The following is a 16121-nucleotide window of genomic DNA, read 5'->3' as shown; positions in this document are numbered from 1 at the left end:
GTTTCTCTTTCCTGTAGTGTGTTATAGAGGTCTGTGTGCATGTAAATGGTCTGCAAAGGCTAACGTCCCAAAGTTCCCTCCAGACGGAGTTTCTCTCCCAGACACTCGTGCTTCTATTGACTAGCACTCCAACACATTAGCCGCTTTCACACCAAGTACTTTGCCATACTTAGTTCCCAGCACTTAATTCCCCCATGGAACCACCTCCGTTCACACCGGAATAAGTCCCTGAGGGAAGATAACGCAAATGAAGCCGCTGACGTCACTTCTTCTTCTTCTTCTTCTGCTTTGGGTTTACTGGCAGGCTGCAAACAACTTCACGGCGTATACTGCCATCCGAAGTCCCCGGCCGGAAGTCCCCCGGAGTTGGGGACTGGCTTCAGTAGAAGCTGCTGGGACTCCCAGCAGTTTTTGTTTGTGTTGCCATAAGTTAGTATCTCTCCGTTGGTGTGCTGGGCTAATGCTAATGCTAATGCCAGCAAATAAAATGGCAGCTTCACAAAACTTTTCAGAGTTTTAAGGGGCGTGGTTTGCAATTCGCCCAGCCAATCAGAAATTGGAACTTTTTTCTCCCCAGGAAAGTACCACCTCTCTAGCAGGGACTGAAAAGGGGGTAAAAGTTCTCATGAACTAAGTTCTCTTTTTGGTGTGAACGCAAAATCCCAGGAACTATCGGAACTAAAAGGGAAAAGTACGGGGAAAAGTACACCGGTGTGAAAGCGCCTAATGCATGTGATAGGCTAAGGGGCGGGACATCTCTAAGTTGCCGACCAATCACAACAGAGCCGGCCAGCTAACAAATGAGAGCAGTCTGGTTTTAGACAGAGGGTGGAAAGAGCTGCTGCAGCACAGAAATATTAGATAAATAAAGACCTTTTTGAACAATAAAGCCTGTAAATATTTCACATTGGAGTTCAGAAATCTTAAAATAAGCAGAATATGGCCCGTTTAAAGAGTAAAGACAGAAAGAAAGGAAAATGTAAACATCATACTGTGCAGTTTTTCTCACCTTCTTCTTTTATTGTTAAATCTCATCGGACAGCAGAAGACATCCATTTGAGCTTCCATCAATACAGTGAGATCTCTGAATTTTCTGTAGTCCTTCATCTAATTTCCAACACCCACTTTACTCTCTGTTCTTTCCTCGTCTCCATCTGAAAAAATCCAATCAACACTCAGTAAAGTGTCCCTCTTCGATGGCAGCAGCCAATCAGGAGCCAGGTTCAGTGTCCATGTCATCTGTATCGTCACCCTCCGAGCGGCAGATCTCCTCCAGCGCCAGCTCTGGCGGGAAACAGGAAGTGAAAGAAAATAAATGTGTTTATTTCAGAATTTACAAAAATGTAGACATCTGAAAGATATTTCTGTACTTGACTGAATTGAATAAGAGGGTCAAACATGTCGCTCTTAAGACTATATTTATTAATCATAATTTTTTTACATTTACAGCATGTTTACAACAAGCAGCAACAGTTATGACTGGAAGAGAACTGTGAGAAGAAGTTAAACTGACCTGATGAAGTCATAATGTGACCGACAAGAATCAAGTACAGTTTCCATGTCAACTCAGTTTTTTATTTATTTTATAAATGGCATAGCATTCCCCATGTTATCTGGCTGATCCCATGAGTTCTACGCATTGACGTGTAAATACAATTTACATATATCGCTTCTTAATTATACTGCTCTCAGAAGATAACTGCTAGTGTAAAATCTGACCGCTTCAACAGCCTGACAGAAGAAGAACATAAAAACTATTTTGTCTTTTGATTAGTGTGTGTGTGTGTGTGTGTGTGTGTTTGTTTGTTTGTTGGTGCGTGTGTGTGTACCCTCGCTCTCGCTCAGCTCGGGGATCCTCCTCAGCGTGTCTCGTACGGCGGGGATCACCTGGTCGTACATGTGCAGCAGTGGCCTGCAGCTCTCCGAGAAGCTGCCGTGATGCAGCAGCAGCCAGTGCAGCAGCAGCAGACACTCTCTGAGCAGGGAAGCAGCAGGGCCGCGCCACCATGGTAACAAGGGGGCGGGGAACTCTGGTGGGGGCGGGGCCACGCCTGAAGGAAAGACGGAAAAAATTACAATAATTGGTAAACAATTATTTTTCGGACACATTAATGGGTTTTATAAATAGTTTAAGGGACAAGGGGTGAAATAAATAAGTCTGAAATGTGACCTGTTGAACCGCGAAGATCCAACCACTGACGATGGAAAACAATCACCACAGTCTGGACCAACTGAGAGAGAGCGAGATGAGAGGGTTGTGTAGAAAGTTGCAACACCACATTTAGTGTAACTATATCAAAACAGAGCAGAGGGTCAGACAGTCTTACCTCGGTGTCACATTGACAGGTGCTGTGCTGGTTGTTAGTCCAGCTGTCTGCTCTCTGGGTCATCAGTCGGCTCAGCAAACGAACCACCTGTGGCACAAAGACAATCATGGCCCAAACTAAAGTATTTTCAATTCTCAAATAAATAGGTAGAATCGAGAATTGGAGGGATGAAACCCTCTTTAATGGTCACGCATGCAGAGCACACAGCACACAGTGAAATGTGGCCTCTGCATTTAACTCATCCTAGTAGTAGGAGCAGTTACTTTTTGAATGACGGTCGAGTTCACAATACAGCAGCACATTTTAAAAAGACATATCATTCGGTTGTCAACAATGTATGCCCTATACACTGTGGAGAAAAAGGACGCGTCCCTCTTAGGAGCGTTTGTGTTTGGATGGAACTTCATATTTGCGTTGTACAGCATTGAGTTCGTCATTTTACTCATTGTAAATAACGTTGCTTGATTCCTTTAGCATCCCCATGGTCTGTTCCTAAATCAATTCGCCATTATCCATATTTAGAGATGTAATGGCACTGAGGCTACAAGCACACACATGACTCAGAGAGAATTAGAACAGACAGAAACAATAGAGGTTCGATGCAGTCGGACAACAAAAAAGCAATAAGACCAAGTCCATTTCTTCAACTATTATACGAAGCAGAATCACTACACCTGTGTGTGTGTGTGTGTGTGTGTGTGTGTGTGTGTGTGTGTGTGTGTGTGTGTGTGTGTGTGTGTGTGTGTGTGTGTGTGTGTGTGTGTGTGTGTGTGTGTGTGTGTGTGTGTGTGTGTGTGTGTGTGTGTTACCTGCAGGTCCAACAGAACCCAGTCTGTGTGTGTTGCCTGGTTGTCCGGTCTCGTTCTGATGAACTGGAACAACTTCAGGAAAATACACGGGTCTAAAGAAAACAACAACAATCAAACACTGCTGCAGTTACATCATGTGGAGCAGACACATGTAGTGAACATTTGAAGCAAAGTCAAAAACCTTTATAAACTTCAAAGAGAGGTTACAGCGCAGGAGAATGACACAAACTTGGAGTGAAGTCAATGCCATATCAATACTCTAGCAGTGTGTGGAGACTGACCGTGCTGAGAGCAGAGCTGCTGGGCCAGTGTGTGCTGGTCGGACATGGACGTGAGGACGGACACACCCCCCGACACTGTCTGCAACCCGCAGTCTGCTGACACACACACACACACCACCTGCAACACACACTGCAACCTGAGAGAGAAACACACATGTAAGAGTGTAAACTAATACATCATAAGTCAACACAGGAAGGGTCAATTCTGAATTGGAGTCATTTCTGGAGTAATAAATAAACAAGTGGCTCCTTTTTAATTCTGATCTCATGGTCAGACTGAAGAATGAATATTGTATCAGTTAATTATATACTCCGTTACATCTTTACAGTCATTATAAATCACTTTACGCTCAGATATTGCATCACGGACAGTCAGTGGAAACATTCATAAACCCCACACTCCCTGCTCGGCACTCCTTTCTCCAGTAGTATTCCTCCAAGGTGTGTGTTGCATCATGTGTTGTTTGTGTGTGCATGCATGTGTGTTTGCAATGTAATTAGACGTTTGTCGAAAAAGAATGTGCGCTAAAGAGAGTTACCCAAGGCATGAAGTTTCATGACACCTTCAATGAAGAGCTCACATATTGAAGACAGAAACTCTGAACATCTGTCAAACTTGTTAATTCATCATCAAGTGACAACTCTGTGGCTCTGTTTGGCCTTCACAACCTTGAAGGAGAGGGTAAGCAGGTTACTTGCAAAAAGACTTCCAATAAATTAGTTTTGAACAAACAATGACTTGGGTTATATTTTATCAAATGTGTGTTACCCTCAGTGTGCCTTTTACCATGCCCCTATGCCAACTGTGATGAAGGCTTCTTCTTCACACCCACGATACATCCTTTCCTGAGAATTGGTTGTTTCTGCCATCTAATTTGGCTGACATAAAAACAAACTGATCCAATAACTTTCCTTCCTTAAAGGTAGGGTAGGTCATTCACTTCAGAAACACTTTTTGTTATATTGCATGGATTACCCCGATACTGATCTTCATGAAGACTCTTATTCGTGATTCTCAAGAATGGGATTCTTGCCAAGACCACAGTTAAGTTTAAAGAGAACACATTTGTATTTTGTGCCATGCTTTAATGTAAAAAGCTCTCATACACTGGTCAACCGATTAGAGATGTAAGATGGACTTTTATAAATCCCTCGTGGGGAAATTGTTTCTCTGCATTTGACCCATCCTAGTGTTAGGAGCAGTGGGCTGCCATTTTGAACGGCGCCCGGGGAGCAGTGTGGGGAACGGTGCCTTGCTCAGGGACACCTCGGTAGCACTTGATCTTGCCGGGACTTGAACTGGTAACCTTCCAGTTGCCAGGCCAAGTCCCTATCGACTTCGCCACCACCGTTACGTACAATGTGTTGGAGCGCTAGCCAATAATGCAAGTGTTACATAGTATTTCGTTAAGCTATGGATGTCAACAAACGAGTCCAATGGAGGCGTTTCAGGCAGGGGGGAAATCCCGACTTTGGGATGTTAGCCTTTCCATGCAGTAAATCCTATATAACAATACAGGAAAGGGAAATCCACCCAAAAGTATAATAGGGCACTTTTATATTGACATCTTTCTTTTTATTTGAGTTGCTCTGTGTTAGGGCTGGGTGGAAAAATAAATATATTTTGTAATCACGATTTTGGATTCCAACAAAAATAAAAAAATAAACAGAAAACAAGCTATCAAGATTAAGCAATTTTTTTTTGACGTACTCCATTTCGCAATGATGCTCTTGTTTTGTATTGCGTCATAAATCCAGCGCACCTCTTTCCACTACATCAGTACACTTTCACCCATGTTTGAAACCAAAAACTTCCACTGAGCCAGGCTGTGGCACGTCCGTTCAGTGTGCCAAGATGACGGAACGACAGACTGTGAAAAGGAAAAGAACAAGTGAAAGCAATTCAGCTGTTTGTGTGTGTGACTGTGTGTGTACCTGTCAGCATGTGTGTGTGGCGTCCTCTCTATAAGCACGCACAGAGTCTTCATGGCATTGAGGACAAGCTCCTCATTCTGCGAGACGCCTTCACTGCTTTGCCCGGCTTCACACAGGTGCAATAGGGACTGCAGCAAAGCATTCTGGGAGCACAAACCCACACTTGCAGTAGAGGGTTCAGTCTAAGAACAGAGGGAGCAAAAGAAAATAGAATTAAATGTTTTTCTGTGAGGGAAAACAATCACAGTTAATCATAATAACATAATGACCAGAAGCCTTCTAGAAGTGAAGTGATATATATATATATATATATATATATCTATCATAGTCGAAATGTTCTAAATGAATTAATGAGTCAAACACCATATCTGAAAGTGGAAAGGTGTGTCTGTTTCAGATTGTACCTTTATGTCTGGAACTTTGCTCTGACTCTCCTTTGACAGCACAGCCTCCACCACCTGGAAATGAAAAATAACTATCATCTATACTGCAAACGGGGAAAGACCTTTTCTACTGGGTCGGAAAAGAAAAGATGTGATTTCAATGTTGTTATTAAAAGTGTGTCTGCAGGTTCATTACAGGTGTTGTTACTGTTGGGTCATCACCTTGTCACTGTGGGCCAGCAGCAGGTGGAGGAGCCTCAGAGCAGCCAAACCAGTGTCCTCCACGCTGAAACCAGTGGAACCAGCCTCCTCCAGTCTCCCCAGTCCAGCTGTAATGCCTGCAGGGAGCGAGCTGACAGCGGGGGTGGAGCGGAGCGAGTCCAGAGCCTGACAGAGCCGAGACAGGTGGAGGTCCAACAGAGGGAGGAGGAGCACAGCTCCAGGACACGACCTGCACGCACAAACACACAGAATATTTTAGATTAAACTCAAATATAGACTGATAGATAGTTTTGATTGGATTCATGTTTCCCAAGTCACAATTAGAGTCTGCTTCACTGGATCTTAATGATTAACCATCGCACCTTTTCTAAAAAATATATATTTTTCAGTTTTTATGTGTAATCAAACATGTTTAAAAAAATGCAAATACTGAAGCTTTTTTAAATATTTGTTTCAATGGCGTTGATAATAAAACTGGATCATTGGTTCATTTTCTTGTGTGGATTCTAAATCTTTGTTAATTATCTACATCAGGGGTTTTCAAAGTGTGGGAAGGTGAGCCTCCCCTCAGCGAACATAAAAACAGCCGCACCCCCCCTCCCAATTATTATTGCTATTGTTGTTGTTGTTGTTGTTGCTATAATGCAGGGGTATTCAATTGCATTTCAAAGAGGTCCAGTAAGAGAAAATGTCATTAAATGCTCTGTTTTCGCTGTCTACCTTTCTCTTTTTTGAGCACGCCATTTGAAATTACTCACTGACTGCACCGATTTGATTGGCTGAGTAGCGTCACCTCCTTAAAACATAAAAAAAATTATTTTTAAAACCTTTTTATCTTTCAACATCGTGGATAAATCCTTATATGCTCCCACACACTGAACGTCAACTTTGCCTCCTTATTACACTCACCCCTACTTTAGTGGGAACAATGAGTCTGCGTCTTTGATGCGCACAGGCGGATGATGCGCCGGGGAGCCTCACTGAACAGACCTCACCACACTGTCAGCGCAACTTAAAATGATGCCGTTTAAAAACATAACAAATGAATTATTAAACTGACGACCCGCTGACGACCGGCCGTTCTGTGATTCTCCAGCACAAACAGCCCCTGGCCGGAGGTGAAGGGAATGAGCACTTTTACAGCCTTTTTGGCGAGGTGACACTTTACTCATCTTTTCCTCGTTCTTTTTTTCTCAAGCTGCGCCTCCCCTGACGCTCTCTGGCACCCCCCCCAGGGAGGCGCGCCTCACACTTTGAAAACCGCTGATCTACATAAACTAAAAGGTGTCAACTAATGTGATTTCAGTGCTGCTGTTACGTTTGGCCACAAGAGGGTGCTGTTGTCCACAGAAATGTTTATCTTTACTTGTCGTGGATTCTTCAGTGAGAAGGTAGTGCAGTTGTTCAGAGCAGCTTTAGTGTCTCAGTCAGTCTACCTTTTGTTACCGCTGCTCGCTGCAGCTGCCGGTCGGTTCTGGCTCAGCATGTTGAGTCCCGTTACAGCCAGACTCTGGACCGGGCTCAGAGCAGCTCTGGGAGCTACACCTACACCAACATTAATGCTGGCTGCAGGAGCAGAGTGGAGCAGAAAACCTGAAGACAGCCCACTGAAATCACAACACAGCACATTAGTTAGTATTTTTAAACAGTTATGTGCCTTTGTGCTGGAGTTGCAACTACTCATAGTCCTACAACCACACAGTCTTCAATAAAATGAAAGTTATTTATGTTAAAGTTTTGGGACTGAAGATTTGAATTTCAGTGGATTCGGCGCTCCCAAGTGGCAGTTGAGGGAATTGGATTAAGGTACTTAAAAAACACATTTATAAAATACATAAAATGAGGAGGCGATTATGACACCAAAAGATTGTGTTGTTATTGTCATATATGAAGGTGCGTTTTTACATTTTAATGCATGATTTAACTTTTTAACTTTATTAAACCCGAGAGACTTTTCATGAGCCTTTATTCTGTTTTGTCTCCCGTGTGTAGGGCTGACTAAAGATGTTTCTAGTCGACCAATAGTCGTCAATTAAGACGATTAGCCGACTAGTTGTTGCACGTTTATGATATATTATTATAAATATATATTTTTCTTTTCCTCCCAAAATGGTTTTAGTTTCAAAGGCTGATAAAGAGCGTTATAACAGCGTGGTACGTTGTGCTTCACATGAAATCTAAAATAAAACTGTAATAATTAACCTTTGAAATATAAATGAAATGTTGAGGGCGCATGAGAGTCACAGCGCACGGACGCAGCGGTGTAAAGGATTCTTATTGTGTGTGTGAACTAGCAGCGAGGACACACGGAACATTTAGTTCTAGTTTCTTCAACCCAATAAATACTACAGAGGAAAAGGAAACACAAAAATCCCTGCGCACCTATTCATCAGAATGATTATATATTATAGGTCTATATATTATGTTGACATACAAAGATAGGCTGCTGCCTGACTCACTGCTGCTGTTTTCCTCCGAGAGAGAAAGTAACACATGACGTTGTTGGGATAATTAAGCTCCGTGTTTTGTTATGAAGCCGGCAGTCAGGAAGCTGCGCTCTGATGGTGGGTATGGAGGATACTTTTTGCCGTCGTAGTCTGCATGTCACCTTGTGGGACTTGTCCTTTACTCGCTCAGAAGGATCCACACTTTAGATTTCCTGCCCCACCAAATTAACTTAATGACCAGGTACAGCTCTGAAGGGAGTCTGAGGGGGTTCCGGCTGACGCGTCATAGCACATGCACCTTTTTTAATACTAATTGACCAATGAAAAATGTGTCGACAAATACTTTTTTTGGCGACCAACGATTAGTCGACTAATCGGGGGCAGCCCTACCCGCGTGTGGCTCAAATGTAGCTCAAATGTAGCTGGGGGTCAAATGCCTTGCTCGTTTTTTCACTACCTGACCCACATTTATTTTGCCACTACAGACATTGAACAAGTATTTTTTTGTTTTTAATACTCTAGCAAATACCTTCCTGTAATTCCTACAGTGCTCTGTTTTACATATTACACTGCAGTAGTGCCCACATTGTCATGGTAACAGGTGCCGGGTGTTTACCTGGATGTCAGGTGGATGTCAGGCAGACTCATAGACAGCAGGTGAGACAGGCCGAGGCTGCTGGGAGAGAGAGGCTGCTGCAGCAACAACCCCAGCAGGACACCTCCTGGAGGACAGCACACAATAAAACACACACACAAGCTTTAACTACTGACTTTCAGTCTTAACAAAAAGAGGAATGACCCTTTAAAGAAGCTCTTAGGACAACGTGACCTATCATCAGGGGGGCACATCACTTTTTTAGTGAGCTACTCAGATGTGTACCAGGAGATAGTGATTGGTACTCACCCCACATGAAGCGTGGTTTTAATAAGTGCAGTCTTTCTCACTGTCCTCTATTTACACTTCTTGCATGCTAGATGATGAAGATGATGAAGATGCACCTCCCTGTCTCTGTTTAAGCCTCAGATTTGCTTTCTCCAAAACTGTGAAGTCCTTGCATTTTCTGAAGCCAAGTTGAAGGATCAAATACTAAGAAATGATCACATGACTTGAAGTCAGATCTGATTTCAGAAGTGGGAAGTAACTAAGTACACTTCTTAAAGTACTGTACTTAAGTACAATTTTGAGATACTTGTACTTCTACTCCACTACAGTTCAGAGGTAAATAGTTTACTTTTGAAATCTAATCAAGTGTTGAATCAGACTTTAGTTCCACCTGGAGTAAATCCACCAGCTGCCCTGCAGTCTACAAAGCCATTCAAACTAGCTGCACCTTTACCAGCTTTGAGAACACTTTCATGATCAATCATTATAAAACACATCATATATATTATTCTGAAATAAACCAATCTGCACAATGACTTTTTTCACTGTCGCTACTTTCACTATATTTTGATGAGAATACTTTTCTACTTTTACTTGAGGAACATTTTGAATGCAGGACTTTTTTTCTGTAACAGAGTATTCCTTCACAGGATCAGAGTACTTCTTCCACCTCTGTCTGATTTCAAACTCTTCCATTAACACCCTGAGTAAGTTTGCAGCTGTGTGTTTTTCTCCACCTTGTTGTAAATAAAACTGCAGCAGCTTGAACACAGAACGTGAAGATCAGCTGATTTTGCGCAGTTCTCCCGTGTGTGCGCGGATCACACAACGTGCACAGGGGAGTCTCCTTCCGCCGCCAGTTGGCGGAGTGTTGGCACAATTCTGTTGTTCACTACACCCCAACGTTAACAGACGCAAAGGCGCTTCGTGAAACAAAGTGACGTTACGCATTTCAGATGTTTGCCGCGCATGCGTACCAGTTATGTGCACCCCTTCCTATTATCACGTCACTGTTTTAGGTAGACTGGTTCAACAAATAGAAACCTGTTGGGGAACCTGTGTTCATCTAAAAGGTACTTCCAATGACTCATAAAGCAGCGCTGCAGACTGACCTCTGTGCTGCAGGTGTGCAGGTCTGACGGACAGGAACGGGTCTGGACGAGACACTTCCTGTCTGTCACCAGATCTGCTGCTGGATGACCCTCTGTCTGCTGAAAACACACATTCACACACCATAATCTAATGTTGCTTTACCTCAACACACCTGCTTTAACACCAACCGTCATCACCTACATGTGACCCACCGTCTCTTCGTGTCTTCACTGGTGTCATTTTGGATGGAACATGGGCTCCAAACATCTCCTTGGTGATGAATCCATTTGCTGTTGGAGAGGAGGTGCTGCCGCCTGTCCCATGATGCAACTGGGTGAGCACTTTAAGACTGAGGAGAGATTTGAGGTTTAGTTAGTCAGACTCACAGAGTGTAGGCTGTTCGTATAGGCCACACTTCTTCTCTGCTTAGTATCCCTTCATGAAATGAAAGCAACGGCCTACAGGCTAAAAACCTACGCGGTGATAATCGTTGGACTAAGATATGGTTTGTTTACGGGTTCCTCCATTAAATAGTTGTAAATCAATATGTTTAGGGACATGTTTAGAACATTTGCTGTCCAAATGATTCAATTTCAAGCATGGCATTGACCCATACGTCGAGTGGCCCCATTTTGTTTTCAGTATAAGTCGCATTACAATGTTAAAATATGCATTCTTACCTGGCATTTTGTTTTGTGGGGATTAAGCCATTTAAATGCAAGGTCTCATGTAAAGGTTCCCCAAAGAGAGTTCCCTGCAGGCCAGTGGTGGCTGGTGGAAGATATTGACCTAACAATACTAGTTTTTTTTAAACTTATTGTGTTATTAATAACGTGTGCATACTTAACCATTTCCAATTGTTATCCTCACTTTACTGCACTATTTGCTGGTCATAATGTAAATGTGCTCGTTGCGGGACATATGCAGGATTTCTGATTCTGTGTATTATCATACAGAAACAGTTGCTGTAAGTCAGCTGTGTGAGTAGTGCGGCGGGACTCCATGGTCTTCAGTGGGGTTAGCTATGACTCAAAACCCCTTGTCCTGGACGGAGTTGAAGCAGGAGTAACATTGTGGATGACTGACCTGTTTCTAAGCAATGGAGAGGCCGTCTTGCTTTTGTCTGAGCTGAGCAGTTTGGTCTTCATCTCGTTCATCTCTGCTTCTTTGAACTGCAGCTCTGACTGCAAAGACTGAACCTGAAAGAGAACATGTCATTATCCTGTTATTCTGAGAGCATACGTGTCATTTACATGTGAGTGTGTTTCAGCTCCTTACCTTCTTATTGAGCTCCTTCTCCCTGTTCTCATGCTCTTTCTGTTTCTGGGCCTCCAGCAGGACCTGGTTCTGCCTCTGGGTCTCCTTCTCCTGCTGAGCCCCTCCCAGAGAGTCCCGCAGGACCCGGATCTCCCCGCTCTTCAACATAATCTCCTCCTCCACCTCCTTCAGCTAATAACATACAAAATCAACAGGACGTGTTTAACCAGAGATTGTTCTCAGCTGCTCCAAGAACATTTCTATATTTGATATGTGGGCATCAACAGCACCATTTGTGTTGTCCAGACTGCTATGTGTCTGGAACACCGACAATCAAACATTGTCAAGTAATAAAAGCTGAACACATACATCTGATTATATTCAGAAGCTTTCATGTCCATCGATTAAATACTTATATAGACTGGGCTTTTGTTTTTCAGATGAAGTATGTCTTGTTTTAAAAAAGTGGCATAGTCTGTATCAAAATGGTTTATTAGCATGCAAAGCAATAGTAAAAAGGGAAAATCCTGTTTTTAGAATAAATGCACTTGTAAATTAAATAAGAAAACATACCAGTCTTAAGTTTATGGTCTTAGTGATATAAAACCAGTGCAAGTTATTCTTATTTTACATTAGTTTTGCTCTCGTTATACTTTGCATTGCAACTGTTTTAAACACCCTGCTTAACAACAAATATCAGGGTCCCAGAACATGTATACCTGAAAATGTATAAATGCTTAAATCTCATGGGTAAATGCAATATTAAATATATTTGTATGTTTGCTTTATTAATTGAGAAATCAGTGTGTCTCACCTTCCTCTTTAGCTCGGCATGCTGAGCCTCCAGCAGACTGCTGGACTCTGCTCTCTCTGAGCCAAACCGCTGCAGCCTGTTCCCTGGACGCACAAAAACAATAATGCTGAAATGAGATCAAGGTCCCAGCTGAAAGCATCAACGTTTTCTCAGCGCACATCAACTGACCATGCACTCATTCCTTTTTTTTATTGAGCAAGCTATTTTCCCTGCAACTATGGATTCATTGTACTCACTAATTTTTGTTTAAGGATCATTTATTTTACCTCAAATATATAAGTCTACACCTTTATTCAAGTACGAAGTACTGTTCTCTTTTTCACATCTAAACATCCCTTAACAACGGTGCGACAGACTTTGTGGTCAAGTATGTTGTTTGGAAAGGGTTTCTCCAACCAAGTTCAGGGGCCTCATTTATAAAGCCTTGCGTAGGATTGAGGTGGGAAGGTTGCTTACGTAGGACAAAGCAAATAAATACGCAGACATTTTCCGATTCATAAAACACTGCGAACCGGCGTAAGACTTGCGTACGGCACATCCTACGCCGGTTTCCCTTTATAAATCACAATCGTCTCGAAATGCGGTGCAGCTTTTGCGGGCTTCACGTAACGCCCATATTTGCCTATAAATAGTCAAAGAAACGCCCATTCATTCATTCATTCTGACTGACTGCATGAAGGAGATCGCAGGAAATGACGACAGAACAGCTAAAAAAGACATCTCACACCGTGTCAGATTCTGGTTATTTTGGGGAGGTGGAGATAAATCATATTGTTTGGTGGATGCCGTTTGAACCAGAGTAGCAGCATGGAGGTCGGATCGTCACCAAAATAAATAAGTGGTCCGAAAAAGGTTCATGACAAAAAGAATACACATAGCCTTCCTCAGGCGGTGTGTTTGTCCCGGGGAGTCGGGACAGGAGACCCCCCTAATGTGTTGTGTTATATTAGCTGTTCAATTGACCACATATGGTGTTCTTAGTTTCCTAACCTCCTGTGTTTTACGAGCGACTTATCAAGTAGGCTATTGACGGCATAAAACATGATTAAACGTGACAGTATATAAAACCATGCTCGTATCTAGAAAAGCAAAACGGCATCAGTTTAGACGTAATTCTGTCCTTCTGTTTACCGCATCATTTATGAGAAAACATTTCTTTAACAAGAGAACATAATGGAGGGGTGATCAATAACATTTCCGTATTTATTTATTTCTCCAAGTTACGTTTTTGTGTGCACCGAGGAGTCTCAAACAGGCGTTTGTTTAATCGTTTTAAGATTGGCTTTAATCAATGTTTGAAAATGAATTCTTCATATATGATAAATGAGAGGTAACATTTTATTTATGGTATTATTTCCACACATTTCTCTCCATTCTTCCTTCTGCCAACGGTGTCGCAGTTTCTCGTCTCTCCCGTTGTTGTGGTGCGTACACATGGGTCAGAGTTTGCGTGGAGGACCGCACGTTTTCCCGTGAAGTTTGTTTTTTATAAATCGCAAACATTGCGTAGAAAGTTTAGAAACTGCCGTGCGCCATCTTTTGAGCGTACGCACCGTTTATAAATGAGGCCCCAGACCTTTGTTCTTTGTCTTTTTAAAATAAATTCTAGAAAAGTGTTTCTGAATTACGAAATCTATCATTATATAAACATCTTTACATCATTTGGGATGTAAGTTGCTCAATTATACCTTCAAAAAGAAACAAACCAATTATCAGCAGGTATTGAAATATGTGTGTTTCAGAGCCAAATTGGATCACATACACAGGAGCAAATGGCACCAATGTTCTTTTCTTAGTGTAATAAATTAGAAATATAACAGGATCTAGGAGATTAAATTCACACGTTGACACTCAATACCCAGACAGACACATTTGGGTGCGTTTTCAAATGATTTAAATCACTGTCCTGGCGGATTTGATGCCAGCAGAGGAATAAATAAATAATATTCTCTTTAGCAACAAAAAACATTCAGCAAGAATTGAACGGACAAATGAAGGTGCAGTAAAACCTTCAGTGATCAGTTGTGCTCTAAACTCACCGATAGGGTCTCTGCTTTGTATCACAGAATTCCCTTTGTTGCTGCTGCAGAACCCAAATGTGTTCTCTCTGCTCTGATTGGTTGTGGCTCTGCCCACAGTTCTGCTCTGCCCTGCAGACCCTTGTGCCAGCTCCGTCGGTTTAGTTCCTGCTGTAGACCCAGGTCCAGGTGCCGGGGCCGAGGTGATGGCCTGCGAGGCGAGGATGTCAATCTCATTCAAGTCGTCCTGGGTGAAGCCTTCGTCATCTCCAAACGGGTCATCAAAGTCCATCGTTGTCACTCGATCCCGGCCTCGGAGGCGCTTGGTGGGGGGACAGTTCATGCTTTGGTGGAGGAAAAGGGAAGGAGAAAGTAATCAACAGCAAACAACTGTGTAGCATCACAGCTCGTATTTATCAAGCGTGTCAGAGCAGGAAGTCAGTTCTAGCAAGCTCAGAATTCACTGAGGGATGCAACTTCATATGAAGTGCAGCTCCTGAACTCAAAAGTGGAACCAGAACCGCTTGAATCTGATAAACTTTGGGAAATTATCTACAAAGTCACTCAAGTCTAATTGTGTTACAACGGTAACAACAAACTTGCTTGTATTGATAGGATTAAGAATAAGTGTCATTCATTATTGTCCAAAAATGTTATGACTGGCCCTCCCAATTTATTTCAGAGCTGCAGAAATGTTTGGCATCGTTAAACGTTAAAGAGCCCAGGGATCTCTTAAACCAAAGGCAATTCAAGTTATTCATTTAGTTGCTTGCACAAATGGGTGGACAGCATGGATTATCCATTATGTGCAAGTCTCAAGCCTCTGCATGTTTTAATTGAAGTTAACTTCAACCAGAAGCTAAAACGTGGAAGTAAGGAAACCCATTTTAACATTGATGAGGAGTTTAGTGCTCATCAGGAATGACTACATTTTTATATTTTAGTTTGAAGGGTTACAGCAGCGATATGGTTCAGGTTTGCAAAGATCAAACTGACTGCGGTTTTCTAACTAAACTTAGACTTTTTAACATGCCATGAATAAGTTAAGTGTTTTGTGTTTATGTGTCTTACGTTATTTCCTTTGTGTCTCCTGTTGGTGCTGCTGTCGCTCCTGTTAGCCGTTAGCTAAAAAGTGAACGCTGAATGACTAGCATTAGCTGTGATTCCAAAAGAAAGTTTACCTGCCAAGCTAACAGCTCTCTCCGTTACATTATTATTTAAATGTCAGTTAACACTTCATAAAAAGGACGTCGGAGGTGTTGCTTCAAACGTTGCCTCAGCACCAAATCAAAAGGTGAACTTGGTTAAACGATAGCCAGCAGCTAAACAACATGAAGATAAAAGTGTGTTGTTCCGTCCGCTCCGGTGCCGCTGACAATCTGACCAATCAGAGAGCGGCTCTGATAGTCCGACCAATCACAGGCGACCATGCGCTGACCTGGTTGCTGTACAGGTCCCTGTTGGAGACAAACCATACTAAACGTGCAATAGAGAAGAAACGAGCCAAGTCGTTTAGATGAGAGGAGAGTTCGGTGTGGAATTTGTACGGCTTTAATAACAAATATGACTCAATATATTTGTTTCCCTGCAAGAAAGGGATTCAACAGGATTCCCAAATGAAATGATTGTGACACTGTGTAACGCATACAAGAG

At 42.5% G+C, this 16121-nt stretch overlaps 1 protein-coding gene across 4 annotated transcripts; it reads right to left on the bottom strand.

Moving 5' to 3' along the window:
* Positions 1-999: 999 nt before the first annotated feature.
* On the bottom strand, positions 1000-15835 carry atrip (ATR interacting protein). Of its 4 annotated transcripts, none has more exons than XM_071203203.1 (18): positions 15540-15835; positions 14490-14812; positions 12451-12533; positions 11658-11828; positions 11466-11578; positions 10577-10728; positions 10400-10498; positions 9021-9126; positions 7394-7564; positions 5958-6186; positions 5757-5810; positions 5353-5534; positions 3418-3554; positions 3137-3228; positions 2328-2414; positions 2171-2231; positions 1830-2051; positions 1000-1284 (listed from the first exon to the last, which is right to left on the bottom strand). In XM_071203203.1, exons 2-18 carry the CDS (start codon positions 14809-14811, stop codon positions 1211-1213), a joined length of 2355 nt encoding a protein of 784 aa, XP_071059304.1. In that variant the 5' UTR covers position 14812; positions 15540-15835; the 3' UTR covers positions 1000-1210. The 4 variants fall into 4 exon arrangements, with proteins under 4 accessions (XP_071059304.1, XP_033938792.1, XP_033938794.1 ...); XM_034082901.1 differs by having other exon boundaries at positions 10592-10728; XM_034082903.1 differs by having other exon boundaries at positions 10400-10495; positions 10592-10728.
* Positions 15836-16121: the final 286 nt, after the last annotated feature.

The sequence above is a fragment of the Pseudochaenichthys georgianus genome, chromosome 5, assembly GCF_902827115.2.
Source record: "Pseudochaenichthys georgianus chromosome 5, fPseGeo1.2, whole genome shotgun sequence".
NCBI classification, from domain to species: Eukaryota; Metazoa; Chordata; class Actinopteri; order Perciformes; family Channichthyidae; genus Pseudochaenichthys; species Pseudochaenichthys georgianus.
Note: the sequence above shows the minus strand (reverse complement) of the source record. Positions and strands in the feature narration are given on the sequence as shown.

Bases quoted from the DNA above. Each gene is read 5' to 3' on its own strand.
- atrip (XM_071203203.1), bottom strand. From the start codon at position 14,811: ATGAACTGTCCCCCCACCAAGCGCCTCCGAGGCCGGGATCGAGTGACA. The intron at 11,579-11,657 runs GTAAGGAGCTGA...GTTCTCTTTCAG, and splicing joins AGAAGGAGCTCAATAAGAAG to GTTCAGTCTTTGCAGTCAGA. The intron at 1,285-1,829 runs GTACACACACAC...GTTTCCCGCCAG, and splicing joins CGAGCTGAGCGAGAGCGAGG to AGCTGGCGCTGGAGGAGATC.